Here is a 19,687-nt window from a genome sequence, read left to right as displayed (position 1 = left end):
ATAGTACGATATTGGATTGATTATATAATAATAAAAACATTATTATATGATAATATAATACCATTTTATCAGTGATAACTTCATGAAGTCCATGTTAAGATGATGGGTCAACAAACAGCCTCGACTAGATGTATAAACTCTCAATGTTTGGGGCCTGACCTTTGTTCCTGGAGTTCCTGGAGCTCCCCCGTCTCTACACTTCAGGCTTGTGGTTGTTCTCCTCCAGCTTCTTGCTCTCTTCTGATGTGCCCGCTTCTTTCTCGTTTGTTTTCCATGTTCCTTGTCTGAAGAATGAGAAACGCTCAGGTCAGACTGTACTATTTTAGTAATGTTATGAAAAACTTTGTTGCAGTTTTTTTTTCCATGTTTCATGTCTACCTTGTTTTCTTCATGTAGAGCCAGTAAACCAAGCCAACAACAGCAGCAGCGATGAGGAGGCCCACCACGATCCCCACGATGAGCTTGGCCCGGTCGTCGCCGTCATCCCCAGTCCCTGAAATGGAAACATCATTTTACATGTGGTACCTCGGACAAACACACAATCGCTTCCGCACACACACGCCTCTGGTAAACCTGACTCATAGGCCCACTCATACAAACACACCGGTCGCAAAAGTGTCTAGAACTTTCGAACACACCCTCTGGGGTAATGGCAGAAGTGCTTGATGTGAATGAATGCGATGAGGCTCGTGGATTATGAGATGCATGGAGACATGGATTGTCAATGTTTGTCTGGAAAATAGCATGAAAGATGAGTGAGTATAGAAGTTTGTGTTGAGCTTGCCTTGTCGGGTTGCTTACATTTACATTTAGTCATTTAGCAGACGCTCTTATCTAGAGCAACTTACAGTAAGTACAGGGACATTCCACCCGAGGCAAGTAGGGTGAAGTGCCTTGCCCAAGGACACAACGTAATTTGGCACGGCCGGGAATTGAACCAGCAACCTTCTAATTACAAGCCCGATTCCCTAAGCGCTCAGCCACCTGACTCCCATGCTTGAAACCTTCATTGACACCACAGAGAGACAGACAATTCTCTGGGGAGTCCTGGTTATGTGCAATGCACCTGATATCAGACTGCTATCTAAAATATACACGTGGTCATCATGTGTCCACCATTTTTCTAGTATATATAACAATCGGTGACTTTTTCTCAAAACAGAAACACAAAAAAACGTACCTTTCTCAGACGTTTCCTTGTTAAATACTGAAATAAGACATAGATTTAAATTAAAAACAAATATGGTTTCACTTGAGTGCCTATAGAGGCAAATCAAACAACTTATCAACCTAATAGAAAAAAAAAAGAAAAGAAACAAAGCCAGTCCAGATCACAAGCCAGAAGCAGACTGATTGAGCAAACAGCAACATCAAATCAGAGACAAAAAGCAGAGAGTAAATAGTTCTATATCTGAGCTCTTAGGAAATACTTAAAATTCAAATACCGTATTTCTTTGATTAAATGCCGCAGCGTTTATTACACAATGATCATTTTTGGTGCAGCGTTTATTCGAGGGTGTCGTTTAATTAGTAAGAGAGATTTAGTGAATTGTAGCTGCAGTGCGGTCATAGACAAAGAATAGACAAGGAGGTCAAATTGCACTATGGAGGACTAAAAGTATGGAGGACTAAAAGTGCCACAATGAATTAAATAAATAGACCATTAAATAAATAAATACACCATTAAATAATTACTTGAATTTGTCATTAATTAATTAAATGTGTCATTAATGAATTAAAATAGGAATTAAATACATGTGTTCTTAAATGTGTCATGAATTAATTAAAATGCCAATTCATTTAATGTAAAATACATTATTTCACTATTTAAGTATTTCATGGTACATTTCCCAATGCTACATTTCCCAATGCTACATTTCCCAATGCTACATTTCCCAATGCTACATTTCCCAATGCTACATTTTAAGGCACAACGAGTTGTGTTGCAGTGCTTCATTAATTGTGTTATCTGTCAAACTCGCCCATCAAAGTCAGTGGGTGGGGCTAGCGCGAATCTAGTCTGATCCATTGCGTTGGTCTGAAATAGAGTGCCTGGATCGAGACGATGGAGGATCTTCATGAACTTTCTAGGGAGTTGGTGAGAGACATTTAGACTTAGCTGAGGATGTGGAAGCAGAACCCGCCGACCCAGAGCATGTAGCGAGTAAAGCAGAGGAATGTATTTAAGTTATTGGAGTTATAGCATTGCACTTTGCAATGCTACGGCTAATATTTCGAGGGGAAGACTCGGTCCTGCTAGCCCCCATGTTGAGACAGCGTGCGAGGTGCAGGACCAAATGTCTAAAACTTGCCCGGAGCTGCTGAGAGAAGCAGCAAATTTGATGTAGGAAGATGCTGATGCACCCTGGTACCAGATTCTAAATTTGCAGTCACTTTGTGGTCACTATCTTGGTCGGAAAGTGCGGAAATAACTCCAAACTTCAAGAAGTTCCTCTGCTTTACTCGCTACATGCTCTGGGTCAGCAGGTCCTGCTTCCACATCCTTAGCTAAGTCTAAAGGTCATGAAGATCCTCCACCGTCTCTATCCAGGAGCTGTAGACTAGATTCATGCTAGCCCCACCCACTGACTTTGATGGGCGAGTTTGACAGATAACACAATTAATGAAGCACTGCAACACAACTCGTTGTGAAATGTAGCATGAAGTGTAGCATGAAATGTAGCATGAAATGTAGCATGAAATGTAGCATTGGGAAATGTAGCATTGGGAAATGTACCATGAAATACTTAAATAGTGAAATAATTATATATGTATTTTACATTAATGAATTGGTATTTTAATTATTTCATGACACATTTAAGAACACTTATGTATTTAATTCCTATTTTAAATAATCAATTAATGACACCTTTAAGTAATTATTTAATGGTGTATTTATTTATTTAATGGTGTATTTATTTAATTCCTTGTGGCACTTTTATATGGAGGACTAAAAGTGCCACTATGGATTAAATCAACACACCATTAAATATGGTCATGAATTAGTTAAAATAGAACTTAAATACATAAATGTGTTCTCAAATGTGTCATGAATTAATAAAAATACCAATTAATTTTATGTAAAATACATATAATATAATTAATAACATATATTATTAATTATATAATAACATATAATTATTTCACTATTTAAGTATTTCATGGTCCATTTCCCAATGCTACATTTCATATTACGTTTCATGCTACATTTCATGCTACATTTAAGGCTACATTTCATGCTACATTTCACAACGAGTTGTGCTGCAGTGCTATGGAACACCGAGTTACAATTAAATAAATAAATAAATAGGTAAATGAATAGATAACGTACATAAATAAATATGGCTATGAAATAAACTCTGAAATGAAAAAAAGATAGCAATAAATATATAAATATAGCATTATATAATTATATAGCTCCATTTACCCACATTAATAAATACATAAATGTATTTATTTCAAATGACGTTTTTGTAAAGACAACATTTAGTTATTTAATGGGACTTTTATTTCCTAATGCCACATTTGTTTATTTTTTGAGACTTTTACGCACCACATTTATTTCCACATATATTTCCACACCACATTTATTTCCACACCACATTTGTTTCTGTGCAGTATTTATTTCCGATCTCACATGCAAATGAGAGGGGCGTGGTTATCTTCAGACCAACGCAGCTACACACAAGATCGAAGATAGGGACACCAAGGCTGTGTTCGAAAACTTAGACAGCTGTCTTAATCCTTGATGTCTTACTAGACAGGTGTCTAACGAGACAGCTCTCTTCGGGGTATCTTAAAAACCGTTGTTTTCGAACAGCCTATTAAGACAGGATGTACGTCATCGCGCTGCGTGTACTTATGTGCTCGCACTAGTGCGCTTTGTCAGACGGCAGTCAATTGCATTGAGTTTATTGTCACACTAAGTCAAGTCAAGCTGTATTTAAACTTGTGTTAGATATAGGCTCAATAGCTCATAACATTTGTGTTTGTATTTCACTCATTTGATAGGATTATGATAAAACGCAGCAACTAGCTAGTGTCTACACTGCACTGCAATGCTAGCTACTGTACGTTATCGAAAAGTCGGAGCAAATTTACAAATTAGGAGTGTCATCAATAAAATAAGTACATTTTCAGCAACTACACTGCCCACTTCTCGATACGTTTTTATTCAGATGCTGATTTACAAGTACCGTTTAGCTGAAATATAAATTGTGAAAACTTAGAGCAATGGCGGTCAAAGGATTCTGTTTAACTTGTTGCTCACGGTAACCCCGCGCACAGAGTTATGGGTAATACTCTCTTAAAAAATGACCGTTATGTGACGTATTTCAAGGTATCTTTTTAGACAAGAAGAGAAGATTTAAGACATTTCGAACAGACCTCGCTGTCTTAAAAGGAAGGAAGGAAGGACGCATTTTAAGACATTTCGAACACAGCCCTAGATTCGGTAGATAATGTAAGACATTAGCCGTGTCAGAGATCGCATGCTGGCTTTATAGATCAAACTGATCAGCATGGCTTGTCAGGATGTATTATTTTTGCACACATAGTAGATTTTGTAGAGGTACTTGGGCGGATAAGTGTTCTACAGAACATAGATATTGAAGTCTTAAATAGTTTGAGACTTATCGAGCACTGTTCGTGTGCAAAATGTACAGGTAGTGGGGGGTGATTAGTGCCAGTTAATGTTAGCTAACACAGCTAGCAACCGTCGCCACGCCTAACAAAGAAGACAATCACTGCCACCGCTACATCGCTCTGCCATTATGTGGATAGCAAGGTCGATAAGGCACCTGACTATAACTATCTAGCCTCACCATTATGCCATGCCGGTATTACCATTTAGTGAGACGAGACCTGAAGTGAAGCCAGACCATTCCAGATATTACCCATACCTTTGGATTTACAGTACTGCTTCAAACGTAAGTCAAGTTTCTTAACGCTTTGTTATTATTATAACTAACAAGACGTGTCCAGACCAAGACCCATTCAACACGGTACACAATACCCAAACCCAGATATTATAATTTATGGAATTATTCAATATTAAATCAAATCACTACCACTTGACTCGTTTTAATGACCATTCAGTGACAAAACGGGTTTGGCTGTTCAGTTATGTGCCAATACAGCACAACACCACTAGGTCTACAGTAGCTAGCTCTAGCTGAAATGGCCACACTGTTGTCGTCCTTTTATTATTTCGCCAGCTAGCTAGCCCGCTAGCCAGCCACTTGGCCTACAGTTGTCGACTTCGAGACAAGTGATAGCCAACATACCATCTAGGAAGACATAGTGGTGGCAGTGATTGTTAGCTTTGCAGACGAGTTACACGTCACACGAGCGAAAGCAATGTTTACAAAGGTAACTTCAGCGCTACCTCGTAGCTATCAAAGACCAAGTCCCCACACGTAGGCGACTTGGTCACCGCCATCACTCCCATTGGGAACCAATGATAAAAAAAGCAGAGATGACATTATGGGCAAAGGTTTAATACATTGTATGCTTTTCGGCAGTGCGATGCTACTGTCACCCCCCATACAGGTAGCATAGCTATCTAGCAATCTAGGTGTGCAGCTGCGTTGGTCTGAGGATAACCACGCCCCTCTCGTTTGCATGTGAGATCGGAAAATAAATACAGTACAGAAATAAATGTGGTGTGGAAATATATGTGGAAATAAAAAGGTGCGTAAAAGTCTCAAAACATAAATAAATGTGGCATTAGGAAATAAAAGTCCCATGAAATAATTAAATGTTGTCTTTACAAAAACCTCATTTTGAAATAAATAAATGTATTTATTTATTGATGTTGGTAAATGGATTCAGCTATATAATTATATAATGCTATATTTATATATTTATTGCCATCTTTTTTTATTTCAGAGTTTATTTCTTAGCCATATTTATTTATGTATGTATTTATCTATCCATTTCTTTCTTTATTTAATTGTGACTAACTCGGCCTTCCATAGTAGTCGCCTTACTTGAAACAGTGAATTCTGGTTAGACTTTTTGTCCGACTTTAGACGGCGCCGAGGCTAGGTCACTGTGACGTAGCCATCAAAGTACTGTGAGATCGATTCGAGAATTGCCGGCTGTGTAGCCGAGCGCATTTTCTCAAAAGCACTCCACGGGTTCTAATGACGACACAGCTATTTCATGATTGGCCAGACTCACACACAACAACTTTGACGCGTGTTATGTAATTATTCTGATACCTTCAGTTTCGCCAACGCTCGAAAAAGTTTAATTGAATAAAAAATGTGTTGAAAAAAGGGTTTTAGTCCGCTTCTTCACTAACGGAGAGTTTAATTATAAATAAAGTAAGTAAGCAAACAGCGCTTGATCGGCCATGACTGACATCAACGCAGCAAACCACGAGAAACTGGAATGTCTGACTTCACAGAGCCATTTTCAACTCTTCCCCGACTGCAAGTGGCTACTCTCGCCGGTCGTTTCATGCAGCCGCAGTTCATGTCGAACGCACTTATTGTATGCAGGTCTTGACTGGGACTGAACAACGCGCCGGGACTTTGAAACGTGACGAGTCGGCTGGTCGTGTATTGCATGCCGCACTATCTGATCACAGTGACAGTTCTCTCTACAGTCAGAGCTCGCGCAAGAAGGTGGAACGTAAGGGAGATACCCTTTCCAAAACTTGTAAGGGGGTAATAGTTTGTGAAAGACCCAGAGAAACATAAATATCCGACGAGGCAAAATCCCTGACAATTTTGGAATCCCAGCTGGATGCACTTTTTAGGTCTCGAAAAGAGGACATGTCCGGGTAAAAGAGGACGTCTGTTCACCCTAAATTAAATAACCGTTTTCTGTTTTTGTTTGTGTGGCGTTTAATCGAGGGCGGCGTTTATTACACAAGGTTGATTTTTTGTGTGCCGTTTATTCGACGGCGGCGTTTATTTGAGGGAGGTGTTTAATCGAAGAAATACGGTACCTCAAGTTCTAAGAAAAAGGTACACACACCATGCAAGTAAAGGTTGAAGCTGGAGTAGGAAATTTGGCTTTAAAAGTCAACCAATGAGCAGATAGAACAGTACTGTCCAGCCCCTGACACAGCCAAACCCAAGCAGAAAGAGAGACTAGCAAGAGGATGAACTGCTAATGGCACTGTGACTGCAAAATGCATGAAATGAAATATATATCTGACATGTAAATCTTTACCCTGTGCTAAACCCTCTGAATCCCCCATTCTGAGACTGGTATTTCCAAGAACTATCTGTTCCTGTTTGGTTCTGTGTGGGTGTTGTAAATGCTAACTGCTATAACTGAGTATATCATATCCAATATACAGACCATTTACTACAAACCTCAACGTCCAGAGCACTGACTATATTATATGTTAGTATGGTAAATATTTTAGGATTGGTTGGATATTAATTCCAGTGAGCATTGTCCGTGTCCACTCACAGGCAGACACGTTGATGACCATGACGTCCTCCCCCAGCTTGTTGATGGCGGTGCAGGTGACGGTGAGGTTTCCAGTGGGCACCACAGTGATTTTGTGGACGGCCTTACCATTGAAGTAGGAGCTCTGCTCCTGGGGAGGGAGACGGTGAGGGGAGGGGGTGTTAGAGGCAATCTGGTCTGAGATTCCCTAGAAGCGCCTGTGGGTGACTTATTTCAAGCCATCTACAGACATCTTCATCATTTGACCACAGTTGCCACTAGAGGGCAGCGCTGCTTATATCTCGGACTCCATTGGCTGTTATCATTTAGCTCCCTGTCTGTTTTCTTGTGACTGAATGGGTTGATGTAGAACTCCCTAATTACTCCTGTGTCCGCGGTCCCCCATGCTTGTGCACATACTCACACACACAGCTGCACACGCATGAAACAAATGGACACACACACACACATCAAATCACACAAAGATGCACCCACTTACACACTAGCACATGGTCCTGACAGGTGTGCTGTGTTTATGTTCCCAGCAGAGAGACAGGGAATGAGCTCGCATGGAGAAACAAGCCTCACACATCTGCAAAGTCAACCTAGCGAGAAAGCTCGCCATGGAGATGAACTCTGGAGCGAGTGGGTGGGCACGGGTGAAGATAAAGCTCACACTGGCTGAGGTACGAGGCGCATGCTTTCAAATTCAATCCCCATCACACCCCCCTCCTCACAAACACCCACTCAAACATTGCAGTAAACTCAGCTTAAGAGACAAAAGCCACCCTTGTGTCAAGAGACAGACATGCACACATTCAACAGCTGCACATCACACCCCCCAGACAAGGCCATGAATAATAATAGCTGACTCTCATAAGTCCTTCTAGTAAACGAGACTCTGACTTGAGCGCCGCTGCATTGGCCTGGCACTAGGGGGAAACTATCCTGGAACTAGAGAATTCTAGTTCCACACACTTACATCTGTGCCGTTGACACTCCACAGGACAGCAGGCTGGGGTGCTCCCTCCGCCTCGCACGTCAGAACCTTGTGTTGGCCGTCCTCGCTGCGCTGCTTGGTCAGTCTTGTGATTACAGGGATTCCTGATGGAAAATGTTGGACCACAATGTGAGCTACATCTGTATCATGTTCTCTATGTGTGTGTGTGTGTGTGTGTGAGAGCAAGCATGTTCTCCATAATTTTGCTCCCAATTTGTCTAATCTATAAGTGCATTGTTATGGTGTTCACACCACATCCACAGTAGGGAGCCGGCGAATTGCTATGCTGTGTGTTTCCTTTACAACATAAGACACATGCAGTGCCGATTCCGGTCGAAGCAAGCACACACACACCTTCGACCACCAGCTGGAAGGACTTGCTGCGTTTGATACCCGCCACCGCCACCTCGCACACATAGAAACCACTACCGGCGTAGGTCAGCTGACCAAATGTGGGCGCCTTCTCCAGTTTGGTGTTGTCCTGGTGGGATGGAGGGAAAAGTTACTGTTGAGTATATGGTGAAATACCATAGGAAACACAGCCTTGTAGAGATCATCCACTTTTAGAGATACAGAGTAAAACTAAATGTATATTTAATGCAGCTTAACCATCCCCTAGACAATTAAAGCTTGCTGTTTTATATGTTTTCTGTTAACTATGTTTTGTACTGTAGCAATTCCAATTTATTTGATGAATAAAATATTTTGCGTTCCGCGAAGGGCTATGTGTAAGAGTAGCTGTGGGGCTATGGGTAAGAGTAGCTTTTCCGACCTTGGTCCAGGACACTTTAGCATCGCCCGACGAGTTCTTCTCCATCGTCACCTCCAAGGTGTGCCCCACAGTCTTCAGAACCATCCCTGAGGGAGTCAGGCTGAAATCCAGGTCTGAGAAGCAGGGATGGATTGAGAGAAGAGAGGAGAAAGGAAGGACAGGAATTGTGTCAGCTGAAATCAGTTGTCCGCAGGCGCTTCTAGCACATTTGTGCTGCTTATCGTTGGTGACGGAGCCTCGACAGCCCAAAACCTAAGAGAGAGGAGAGAGATGGCCATTCCCTTTGGCGTTGAGGCTCGGTCGATGCGTAGGCCGCCAGGTGCCGGTGACTCGGATTTCAAAAGCCCTCACACACACACACTCCCCACCATTTTGAAGCCTCACACTCCTCACATGCTGAATTTAGCGGATGTGGTGACAGGAGGATAGAACGGCCTCCGTTTAAACCTGCGTGAAATACACTGGAGCGTTGTAGCGGCACAACGCTGTTGTATTTCCACATAACCGTTTTAGTCAGGGTCCCCTTTAACATGTGTGAAATACATTGGAGCGTTGTAGCGGCACAACGCTGTTGTATTTCCACATAACCGTTTTAGTCAGGGTCCCCTTTCAACTGAGGAGAAACGTACACTTCGAAAGAAGGGAGTAATTAAACGTGGCTATGTGCACCCGCATGTGTGTTATCAGTGTATGCCCGGCTTCCTCCAACGGGTATCAGAAAATTCAAATTAGTTCTCCTGATTGGCTGACTTGGAGTTCCTGTTCCTCTCCTGCTTAATCCTCTTGATTAAACGCCACACCTAGGTTGTCAGCAAACACACCAAGATGGGAACCAATCAACCTACCATGGTGTGATTGAAGTCCATGTTTGTTTATCTTGACGGAAGGTGGGAGTCATGTATACTCACAGTTCACAACCAGGTTTTTTGAAGCCTCTATGTTGTTGTCGCCGGGCAGCAAGCACTTGTATTCTCCAGTACTGTTGCGTGTGACACCAGTCAGAATGTAGGTGTCCTTGTCTTTCACAGTCACTTTTTGGCCCTAATGACAAATCGGACAAAGGCAGAAAACAAAAGAAAGATTGTGTGTGTGTTTCATAATGTGCTTTTATTGACAAGCATGGGGATAAGGAGATATATATGAATTAGAAGGGGCGACAGCGAGAGGTGAAAAAGATTCAGAGAGGGAAAGAAACCGAAAGGGAGAAGGAGAAAGAGAGAGAGGGATGGACATAGACAACGAGGGAGAGAAAGAAAGGAACAGAAAATGCAAGGGAGAAAAAGTACAGAAGGAAGAAAGAGAGAGTGTGGACCATAAACAGTGAGGAAGGGAGAGAGAGAGGAACAGAAACAGCGAGGGACAGAGGAACAGAGACAGCGATGGAGAAAGAACAGAGACAACGAGGGAGAGAAAGAGAGTGAGAGAGAGAGAGAGAGAGAGAGAGAGAGAGAGAGAGAGAGAGAGAGAGAGAGAGAGAGAGAGAGAGAGAGAGCGAAGAGAGACACGCAATGAGGGAGAGGAACAGAGAGAGAGAGAGAAACAGAGACAATGAGGGAGAGGAACAGAGAGAGAGAGAGAGAGAGAGAGAGAGAGAGAGAGAGAGAGAGAGAGAGAGAGAGAATGAGGGAGAGGAACAGAGAGAGAGAGAGAGAGAGAGAGAGACAATGAGGGAGAGGAACAGAGAGAGAGAGAGAGAGAGAGAGAGAGAGAGAGAGAGAGAGAGAGAGAGAGAGAAACAATGAGGGAGAGGAACAGAGAGAGAGGAACAGAAACAGCGAGGGAGAGAAAGAGAGTGAGGAACAGAGCCAGCGAGAGAGAGAGAGAGAGAGAGAGAGAGAGAGAGAGAGAGAGAGAGAGAGAGAGAGAGAGAAAAACAGAGACAATGAGGGAGAGGAACAGAGAGAGAACAGAGACAATGAGGGAGAGGAACAGAGAGAGAGAGGATCAGAGACAGTGAGGGAGAAAGAGAGATAGAGAGCAATAAATAGGCCAGAGGACAGTGATCTCTAATGTCACAGTAACAAATGTAGCCAACAACCTGCTGTGGGTCCACAATGTACTCTCCCCCAGCCCCCAACCACTACACTGACCCCTCCACCAGCCAACCCCACCCTGGGGTTCCCTAAACCAACAAACCTTGATGGAGAAGTCGAAGCTAGTCGGCGGGGGATTGCCATCGGCTTGGCACCTCAGTGTCACGTTGTCTCCCTCCTTGATGGGGCCCGTAGCCTGCACCAGAAGGCTTACTTTCTCAGTAGGGTCTGAGAAAGCAGAAGACAGACAGAGAGAGAGTGAGGAGTTGTAAGAGTGAACGAGAGAATGGGAGATGGAGAACGAGATAAAAAGAGTGTTCCACAGTGAGGAATTAGACAAATGAACGAAAATAATCTGAGATGAAGAGAAAGAGAGGACAATGGAGACAGAGAAAAAAAAAAGAACATAGAAAACGGCAGGGAAAAAAACCCATGAGAGAACAAGTCACTGGCTCTGGGGCAGAGGGTGTTTGTGACACCCACAGAGCTGGGCCCATCCAGACCTCCGGGGGCTGTGCCCGCGCCTTCATTTTGCAAGTCATTTGCGTCGGCGACCGTGCAAGCAGACAACGAGGCGAATGGGTAGCCCGCCTCCGGTCTCTGGAAGCTGTAGTGGAGCGAGTCATGTCGCGTCTGCACCCCGAGGCGCCGCAATAAAAAATCAGCTTCCTGTGCTGCTGCAGATCAACTCATATCTGACAAGACGCCTCAGAGATGAAAGAAAAGTGCCGGTGTGTTGAAAATGCCGCAGTGATGAGTTATGTCTCAAAGTAGACTTACAGGGTATTACCAACTGCCCTGCTGCTGGATGCAGATACAGGACAGCACCATTGGAGTTTGTTGTTTTGGTTCCAAACTGAGCTGTGTTTGGTTCAGAGAAATGGCACTTCAAATCACTTTTCCCCTATCCTCTCTCCTACATGGATTTCAAACGAGATTGATGAAAGAAAACTAATGCCTTAGTCAATACTGTGTTAAAAACGATGCAAACATTTTTTGTCTGGCGCACAATTCGGGGATGAGAAAGGAAAAGGAGAATCTTCTCCTTCCTTTATTCTTGCCACGTGTTTTCACCTGTTCAGTATCGCTCATGGAAGCCAAGACAGTTCGGAGTATCACAACAGGCCTTTTTATACGTTAGAGTAAGGGCCTACATGGTCAACCATGTAGAGTTAAGTAGCTTAATAGTTTAGCTTTGTTAAGTTTAGGTCTGCAGGTGGCGCTGTGGCCCACACTTACAGTGGATGGTGAAGGTCTCTGATGGCGACACCAGGAGGTCCTGGAGGTACTTGGAGGAGCATGTGAAGTGGGCTCCGACATCGGCCTTGACGGCGGCGTACTGCAGACTGGAGGTAGTGCTGGACAAGCCGTTCACAGGGTCCACCTTCACATTGGAGCTGACGATGATGGCTGCATGGAGAACAACACATGGCAGTAGAGCTTTGGTCAACTGCTGTTCAAGGCGAGGGTGCAATGGAGATGGCATGTTTCTGTTGTGAATATCAATTGTTGATTTATCTGGCAAAGTAACGTTGGACATGAAGACGCATTGAGGTGATACTTGTATGTGCTGAGTCACTCCAATACAATGTTTTCAAGAAAGGTTCAAAGTTATGTTGCTATGCATCTTTTTGGTGAACTGTCCAGACAAAACTAATACAACATATTTTATGTATTGCAGGGGGAGTTAATGAAGTATGTTTGGTGAATTTGACTGAGGTGATTATGTTAATTTTAGGAAATATGTTCTGTTGTGTCACAACTGTTGCAGTCACATTACAAAATCAAAGGCCTGCTGGCAATAAGCTACTGTACAAGAAACTGCTTGAATGTAGATTTCAGCTGCATTTATAATTCCTAATTGTTTCAATGGCTAGATGTGAATAAATGATTCATCCCCTTTTTTACCCGACTATATGATGTAACTGGGTGTCACACCCTTGTTATATGACAACACATTGTGAAAACATTGTCACACAAACAACATGAAGGTTGTTATAACACATTATAACACAAAATAACTTAACCATGTCTGGTGTCATATGGGATGCACTGAAATCCAGTACCTAGAGGGTACTATAGTCTTGAAGAAAGGGGGCTAAAAATGGCTCCATGAACTCTAGAACCCAGCGATGTGTTAGGGTTAGGGTTTGTAAGGTCTGTAAAGTTTAGTGATCATGTGTTGTTTATGTTTAAGAAGCAGCGCTGTTGAAGGTATCAACATTGAATAGGCAATGACATGTTATAAATTGTCTTCCATGACGGTATTGTACACATGTATTAGTAGTGATGTGTGTGTGTTGTGGGGGGGGATCACATACTTTTTCCATTAGCCACCAGCGGCTCGCCGTTTTTAGACCATGTTATGTTTGCTGCTGGGTTGGCATCCTTCACAACACACACTCCCAACTAGAACACAAAGAAACACACACACAAAAGGAATTTGACAAATCCGTTTCCTCAACACAAAGCTAATTATCAACAACTCATCTTTATGTTCTGCTTTGTAATACAATATTTTCATGAGTGAAACAATGGCCACCTAAAAGACCTTCCATAACCCGCTACATACAAACAATCTGAAGTGAAACATCGGTTTCCAACACAAATCCTTTTCAAATAATTTATTTGATCACATCTATCTATTGCAGTTGTATCTCTTCCTCTCTCTGACTGTGGAGAGTGAAGGTAATGTGAAGACAACATTCCAGACTGACTTAATCAGAGGAACAGAGCACACAAAATTCCACAGTAGGGACTCTGAAATGCTACCTTAATTTGTCACATCCAGTCATGCGGTCTCAGCAAATGAATAACACTCATCCAAAGGTTTCAACGGGAGTTTCATCCACTTCCTGTTTGCGGGACACACTGCTAGGAATGCTCAAATATTCCTAAAGTATAATGATCTTTAAAGGAGATTTTTTAATTGTTGTCATTACTGTTCAAATCTCTGTCATATAAAGTAAAAAAAAAGAGGGAGGGAAAGGCCCCGTCTGCCTGTCTGATCTGAGACGTGTCATGTTCTGTAACAAGACAAGGTAAAGGGAGTCCCCAGGGCCCATGTGAATCATAGGGGGTGGGGGTGCCTAGGAGACAGGTACTCTTCTGTAACTGAGAAGAAGGATTTTAACATGTTTTGCAGTGACATTTGGATCGGACAGAGGAGGGCTGGGGTTGTATTGGCTGGGTTTATTTTGGTATTATTTTCCTCTTTCTCCCCCCACCTCAACCCCTCCAACATCCCAATCCTGGCCGACAAACGCAGCCAACTTTGCCGGATGGAGAAAAATAGAGGCACAAAAAGTCCATTACAGGCAACGCCAATATAGATGTGACAGGATTAGGGTGAGGCGCAGGCAAGCACTTGGGCAATCCTTCTTGCTCAATCTAGGCAGTTTGCATCACTACGTGAGTGTGTGTGTGGATGCATGTCTATTTGAGAGAGCGAGAGTTCATGTTTCGGTGTAGGCCAACGTGTGACCAATTGTGTAAGCAATGTGTGTGGTACTGGGCTGGGGGGATAAAGTGCTCAGAGTGATGGTGGTCCAGGCACAGGCGAGGCAGAGGCTGGAGGTATGTGTAGGATGATGCATGGGGCTGGATGCGTGGGATGGCATTGGAAAACAAAAGCCTTTGCCGGGAGAGGGAAAGCCGGATGAGACCTGGGGCCAGTTTTTCAAAAGTAATCTGATCGGATTACGGCTATCGGATTGGATCAAATCTTGAAAATGGGTATTTCAAAAGAAAAAAAGGATTCAGAAATTGGATTGGATCACGTAATCTAATCTTGTTGTTGATCCAGATCAAACCTTGAGTTTGGGTTTTTCAAAACTTTTTGGTAGGATCGGGATTATTTTGATCCCAAAAATCAGGATTAAATTGATCCCAGCAGGAGGGTGGATTCATGGAGGATATCAGGTAACTAAACTTGGTTAGTTAAATAATACAACATTTATATCATGCATTTTACAGTTTTTATATTTATTTATCAATTTCACTTAAATTGTTCAACAGGAAGTACATAAAGTAGGTAGGCTATGTAGGCTAGCATCCTCTCAGTACAGCAAATTATAAATTATAAATATTTCGGCCCATAAAATAATCCCCCAAACAGCTGTCAATATTGAACTCAAATAATAAATTCTGCCTTTGTTTATCAAACATTAACCACACTGACACAATCATCAGTCATGGACTTATCAAAAATAGTGTCTCCAATGGGCTCAAGGATGTCATCACAGAGAGGGACTTTGCACCTGGTCGCGATGTTGTGTAATACAATGCAAGCATTATGTTGCATGCTTTCTGTGGTTCCACTCTCAAGTAGTTAAGGCATGCAAAGCGCCTCTTCAGAACGCTCAATGGTGCATCTTGTTTTGAGTTGTTGTGTTGCAGTGTTGATGCGTGCCTGCTCAGGCATGTGTGCAGCCAGAAAAGGGGTCATCAGCCACCAATATGATACCATTTGGTCGGTTGGTTTGGAGCTCTCTTTATAGAGCACTCTCCCTCAGGATGCGCGCATCATGGACAGACCCATGCCACTTCACAATGCAGTTTGTGATGAAGAGCTCAGCGTTGCCCACAAGTTGAACATTGATGCTGCGTCTCCCCTTTCGGTTTACAAACTCCCACTCATTCTCATGAGGTGCTTGTATGTGCACATGGGTGTAGTTGATTGCTCCAATAATATTGGGCATATTCCCCAAAAGAAAAAAATTCTGCTTGGCCTGGATGATCTGGTAGAAGGCCCATGAGGGTAAATCTCTGTGGGATTTTGGGGGTGACATAAAATAAAGGATCTTGCTTGAAAGCGATTTGCAGTCTAGAACTAGGAGTCTAGGACTGCAAAACCTTTAATTAGGATTATACCCAAGTTTAGGTATCATCATACATATCTCTTGACTACTGACTATTACCATAGAACGTCTGCTGCAGAAACCCATATTACTATAACCCATACTGTCACAGTAAGTAAATCTAAAATGTTATGATGATTTGACATATTCATTAATCAGGCTGGCCAATGCAGTTGAAACTTTTCAGAACATCACAAACAGCTGATTTTTCTGCACCCATGTATGAGTGGACTGCCTGTTTCCAAGACATGGACAATGGAGGGGGGATGTTTATATGTTTGTTTGCTGTTGCAGTCCTACTTTCTGTTCAAATAAAGCATATTGGAGTGACCCCACACTATTCTACCTGTTGTTCTTTACATAGCTAAATTGTGATAGTCCCATTTGGACCACAGGTAATCCATATTTGGTAATCCTGAAAAGTTAGAATCCAGATCAGAGTAATCCAATCCCACATTGCTTTGAAAAACCATCATAAAAATCAAATGGATTACGTGATCCTGGATAGCAGAAAAAGAGATTTCCAAATCTGGATCAGTTTGATCCAGATTAAAACTTTTGAAAAACCGGCCCCAGACGCTCGTACGGGCAGTCTGCATCAGATAACAGACAAGGCCGACTGGAATCTTCCAGCAACTACACATCAATCTTCTTCTCCGGGCTCTGCACTTGGTCGTCTCTCTAAGGACCAGCCCGACTTACGGCAGAAATCAATTTCCCCCCAACAGTTCAATCAAAGCAATTGGTGAGGTTTCTGACTAAACTTTCTTAAGTGAGTATGAATTACATTACAGCTTGTCCCACTTGAAGAGAGTAGAGGCTTGATTTATCCAAGGTTGGTTGTTAGAACTCGGAGAAAAGTAGTGTGCATACAAAGGGCACTGGTCTCTAAATTGAATGTCAGGTTCGAGCCAAACTGGCCTGATCTTAAAGACAAAACTTTATCAACTTCTTTATGACGTGAAACAGTTATGATGGGCAAGAGGGTTTTGGCATTTGAGATATTACAGCTGCATTTACAGCTGAATTCTTCAGAAAAATATTTGTCACTGATTTGCAGTATGTAAGAGCAGAGCTTTGAGCAAGACGGACCTCCCAAACCACCGTCCCGCCCACACACCTGCACAGCCCCAAACACACACACAAATATCTATTGAAATCGGGAACACACAATTCCTTCATGCTTGTGGAAAACGCGTTTCTTGATAAATCATAACCTCTGCTATTGCAAGTCTCTCGAAAGTCAAGCACATATTTTACAAGTCATTCTGAGTTGCTGTAATCCACGGCAGAGGTCATATTTTCCTCTAACTTTGTAATTACGTTGGAGTAGGTAGCGTCCATGCCCCCAATCATCCTCTCTCACAGAGGTTATCATTACAGACGGTCCTTTTCCTCTCTACCGTCAAGTAGCCTAAAGCTCTTCAATCAAATTATTAGGCAGGAATTACAATAAAAAAAGGCAACACTTGGTTAATGATAAATGACTATGGCATTTGGCGTGTGGACTCAAAGTGATTACCTGCCTATCTTAGAAGAGTGGCAGAGAGTCCATAGTGAATGTCCTACTGCTGTATGCCCCTAGAAAAAAATTCCCTGTCAACCACTTCAGGTAAATACACTTTTCGGTATAGTAACTCCTCAGCTATGGAGATTCAATGTTCATTCTATATAGTATTCTATATGTATTCAAAATGTTTGAAAATATACTTACTGCTGTCAGCTTAGTGTTCTCAAGTTCTTTTGCTTTGTCCTGTATCTGAGGTAGTGATGGCTTCTCTGAAAAATTGAAAGGGTCATCAGTATAGACCATTATGCAGTGTGCAGCAAGTGTGTGACGCAAAGACCTTCTTTCTTGTACACTTCCAGAAACTTTTTCTTGACTGGAGTCAACGGGAAACTGTTTACATTATGTGTAATCGTAGCCTGTACTTTAGGTCTAAGATTAAAGCCTAATTTTAATCCACCGACTATATCTCTTCTATCCACCGACTAGATCTGTTCAAAGGCTGCTCTCGCTCACCATGAGCAAGCTTTTCAACAAGGGGAGGCTTTGAGGAAACTATTGGATGCTAGCTTTCACAGTTTATGGATTGAGAGTGGCTAGTCGGGTCTACTTTGAGAAATAATTAGCTAACACAATAGTTATGGTTAACTTTACTGTATAAACCAAGTGTCATCGCAAGTCATTGTGAAAAAGGATATAAACTGTGGATAGGGTTGCCAACCGTCCCGAATTGTGCGGGACATCCCGAATTATGGGTGATTTTGATTTGTCCCGTCAGGGACAGCTCCAGTCCCGTATTCCAATCACGCAAACGTTGCTATGGGACACGGCTGTTGCTTGTTGGTGACAGTGTGTGTGAACTGGCCACTGGTGAGGTGAGCGTTATTGTGTGTCAAAAGGAGAAACTTGTAATAATTGTCTTGACTATTACTATGAACAATACATCCAAGCGAGTAGCTATTAGTGGTTTGCCAAAATTACACTGAAATTAGTAGGTTTATGGCTAATGAACGCTTGCGATTTCTGTTATTGTTGGTCAGCTGTTGGTGCGCGCGCATGTGCGTGTGCGCACCTGGAAGAAAGTGTCCCTCATTTGGGGTTGAGAAAGTTGGGAACCCTAACTGTGGACCAGGATATTTACTGGTTTTAGGTTAGCATAGCTCTCATTTTATTGGCCACTTGCACTAGGGGCCAGGACAAGGTGAACTGGGGACTTACTGTGGACCTGGACGTTGACAGAGTACTCATCAAGGTTGGAACTTGACACTACCATGCAGGTGAAGGTTCTTTGGTCTGAGAGGGAGCCCTGGCTGATGAGCAGAGTGTAGTTAGCCGTGATGCTAACACGTGTCTTGTAGCCATCTGTGGCCTGCACCGTGGCCTCCTCCTTGTGGGCCTGCTTGACCAGGAGGTCCCCGGGAGTACCATCGTCCTTTTCCTGATCCGTTCCAACAGTGACAAGGTGCACATTTAAATCATGTTTGTTTGAGATCTAGACAATGATATGAGCCAGTAGTTATGAGACACATCAAATGTGTTGCCTGCTGCTTCCATGTATACTGTATTGTGCAGTAGGGGTGAAATTAAGTTCTGGGCATATATTGTGGGCATGTTAAGCCATTCATGACTTTCTTATTACTGCATGCACAGCAAAGGAAAAACAGGAAGAGCTGTTCACTGACTTAGCCCAGAGGCAAATCTTGAGATAGCATTTTGTCTGTGAGGAGAGATTAGTACAGCTTTAACTTCACTTAAACTTCAATTTAATTGAAAAAAAACCCTGGGTCATCATATTTTAATCGTAATTAGCCAGTCAATGAGAGACATTTCCCACTATACTTACGTATTTCCATTTAAGGAAGATAAGGTCGGTTGGCATGGCAGCTCCATTGTTGCAGGGCACTTCAATTGTCGCACCATACTTGGCGATGACAGTCTGAGCACTGCACTGCACTGCAAACCAAAACAAGAGAACATTCCTTTAATATGTATACTTCAATCATATGTATTTCAAAGTTTACTAAGCCTGCCCTGTATGATTTCGCAAGGAAAGCAAATAAAGGTTTCACAGCAGCCCTGTCTCTATTTTGTGCTGCATCTGCAACA

At 42.6% G+C, this 19,687-nt stretch overlaps 1 protein-coding gene across 1 annotated transcript in view; it reads right to left on the bottom strand.

Moving 5' to 3' along the window:
- alcama (activated leukocyte cell adhesion molecule a) overlaps positions 1–19,687 on the bottom strand; it is a 90,282-nt gene that overhangs the window by 1,695 nt on the left and 68,900 nt on the right. Inside the window, exons 2-15 of the mRNA XM_047050887.1 lie at positions 19,425–19,534; positions 18,800–19,019; positions 17,789–17,853; positions 13,537–13,624; positions 12,455–12,625; positions 11,319–11,443; positions 10,091–10,223; positions 9,183–9,295; positions 8,765–8,891; positions 8,393–8,514; positions 7,432–7,561; positions 1,181–1,207; positions 379–493; positions 160–284 (exon numbers count right to left, since the gene is read on the bottom strand). Of these exons, the coding sequence (XP_046906843.1) occupies positions 194–284; positions 379–493; positions 1,181–1,207; positions 7,432–7,561; positions 8,393–8,514; positions 8,765–8,891; positions 9,183–9,295; positions 10,091–10,223; positions 11,319–11,443; positions 12,455–12,625; positions 13,537–13,624; positions 17,789–17,853; positions 18,800–19,019; positions 19,425–19,534 (1,637 nt within the window). The 3' untranslated portion in view covers positions 160–193. The remainder of the gene's footprint in view (positions 1–159; positions 285–378; positions 494–1,180; positions 1,208–7,431; positions 7,562–8,392; positions 8,515–8,764; positions 8,892–9,182; positions 9,296–10,090; positions 10,224–11,318; positions 11,444–12,454; positions 12,626–13,536; positions 13,625–17,788; positions 17,854–18,799; positions 19,020–19,424; positions 19,535–19,687) is intronic.

The sequence above is a fragment of the Hypomesus transpacificus genome, unplaced genomic scaffold (genome assembly GCF_021917145.1).
Source record: "Hypomesus transpacificus isolate Combined female unplaced genomic scaffold, fHypTra1 scaffold_130, whole genome shotgun sequence".
NCBI lineage: Eukaryota > Metazoa > Chordata > Actinopteri > Osmeriformes > Osmeridae > Hypomesus > Hypomesus transpacificus.
Note: the sequence above shows the minus strand (reverse complement) of the source record. Positions and strands in the feature narration are given on the sequence as shown.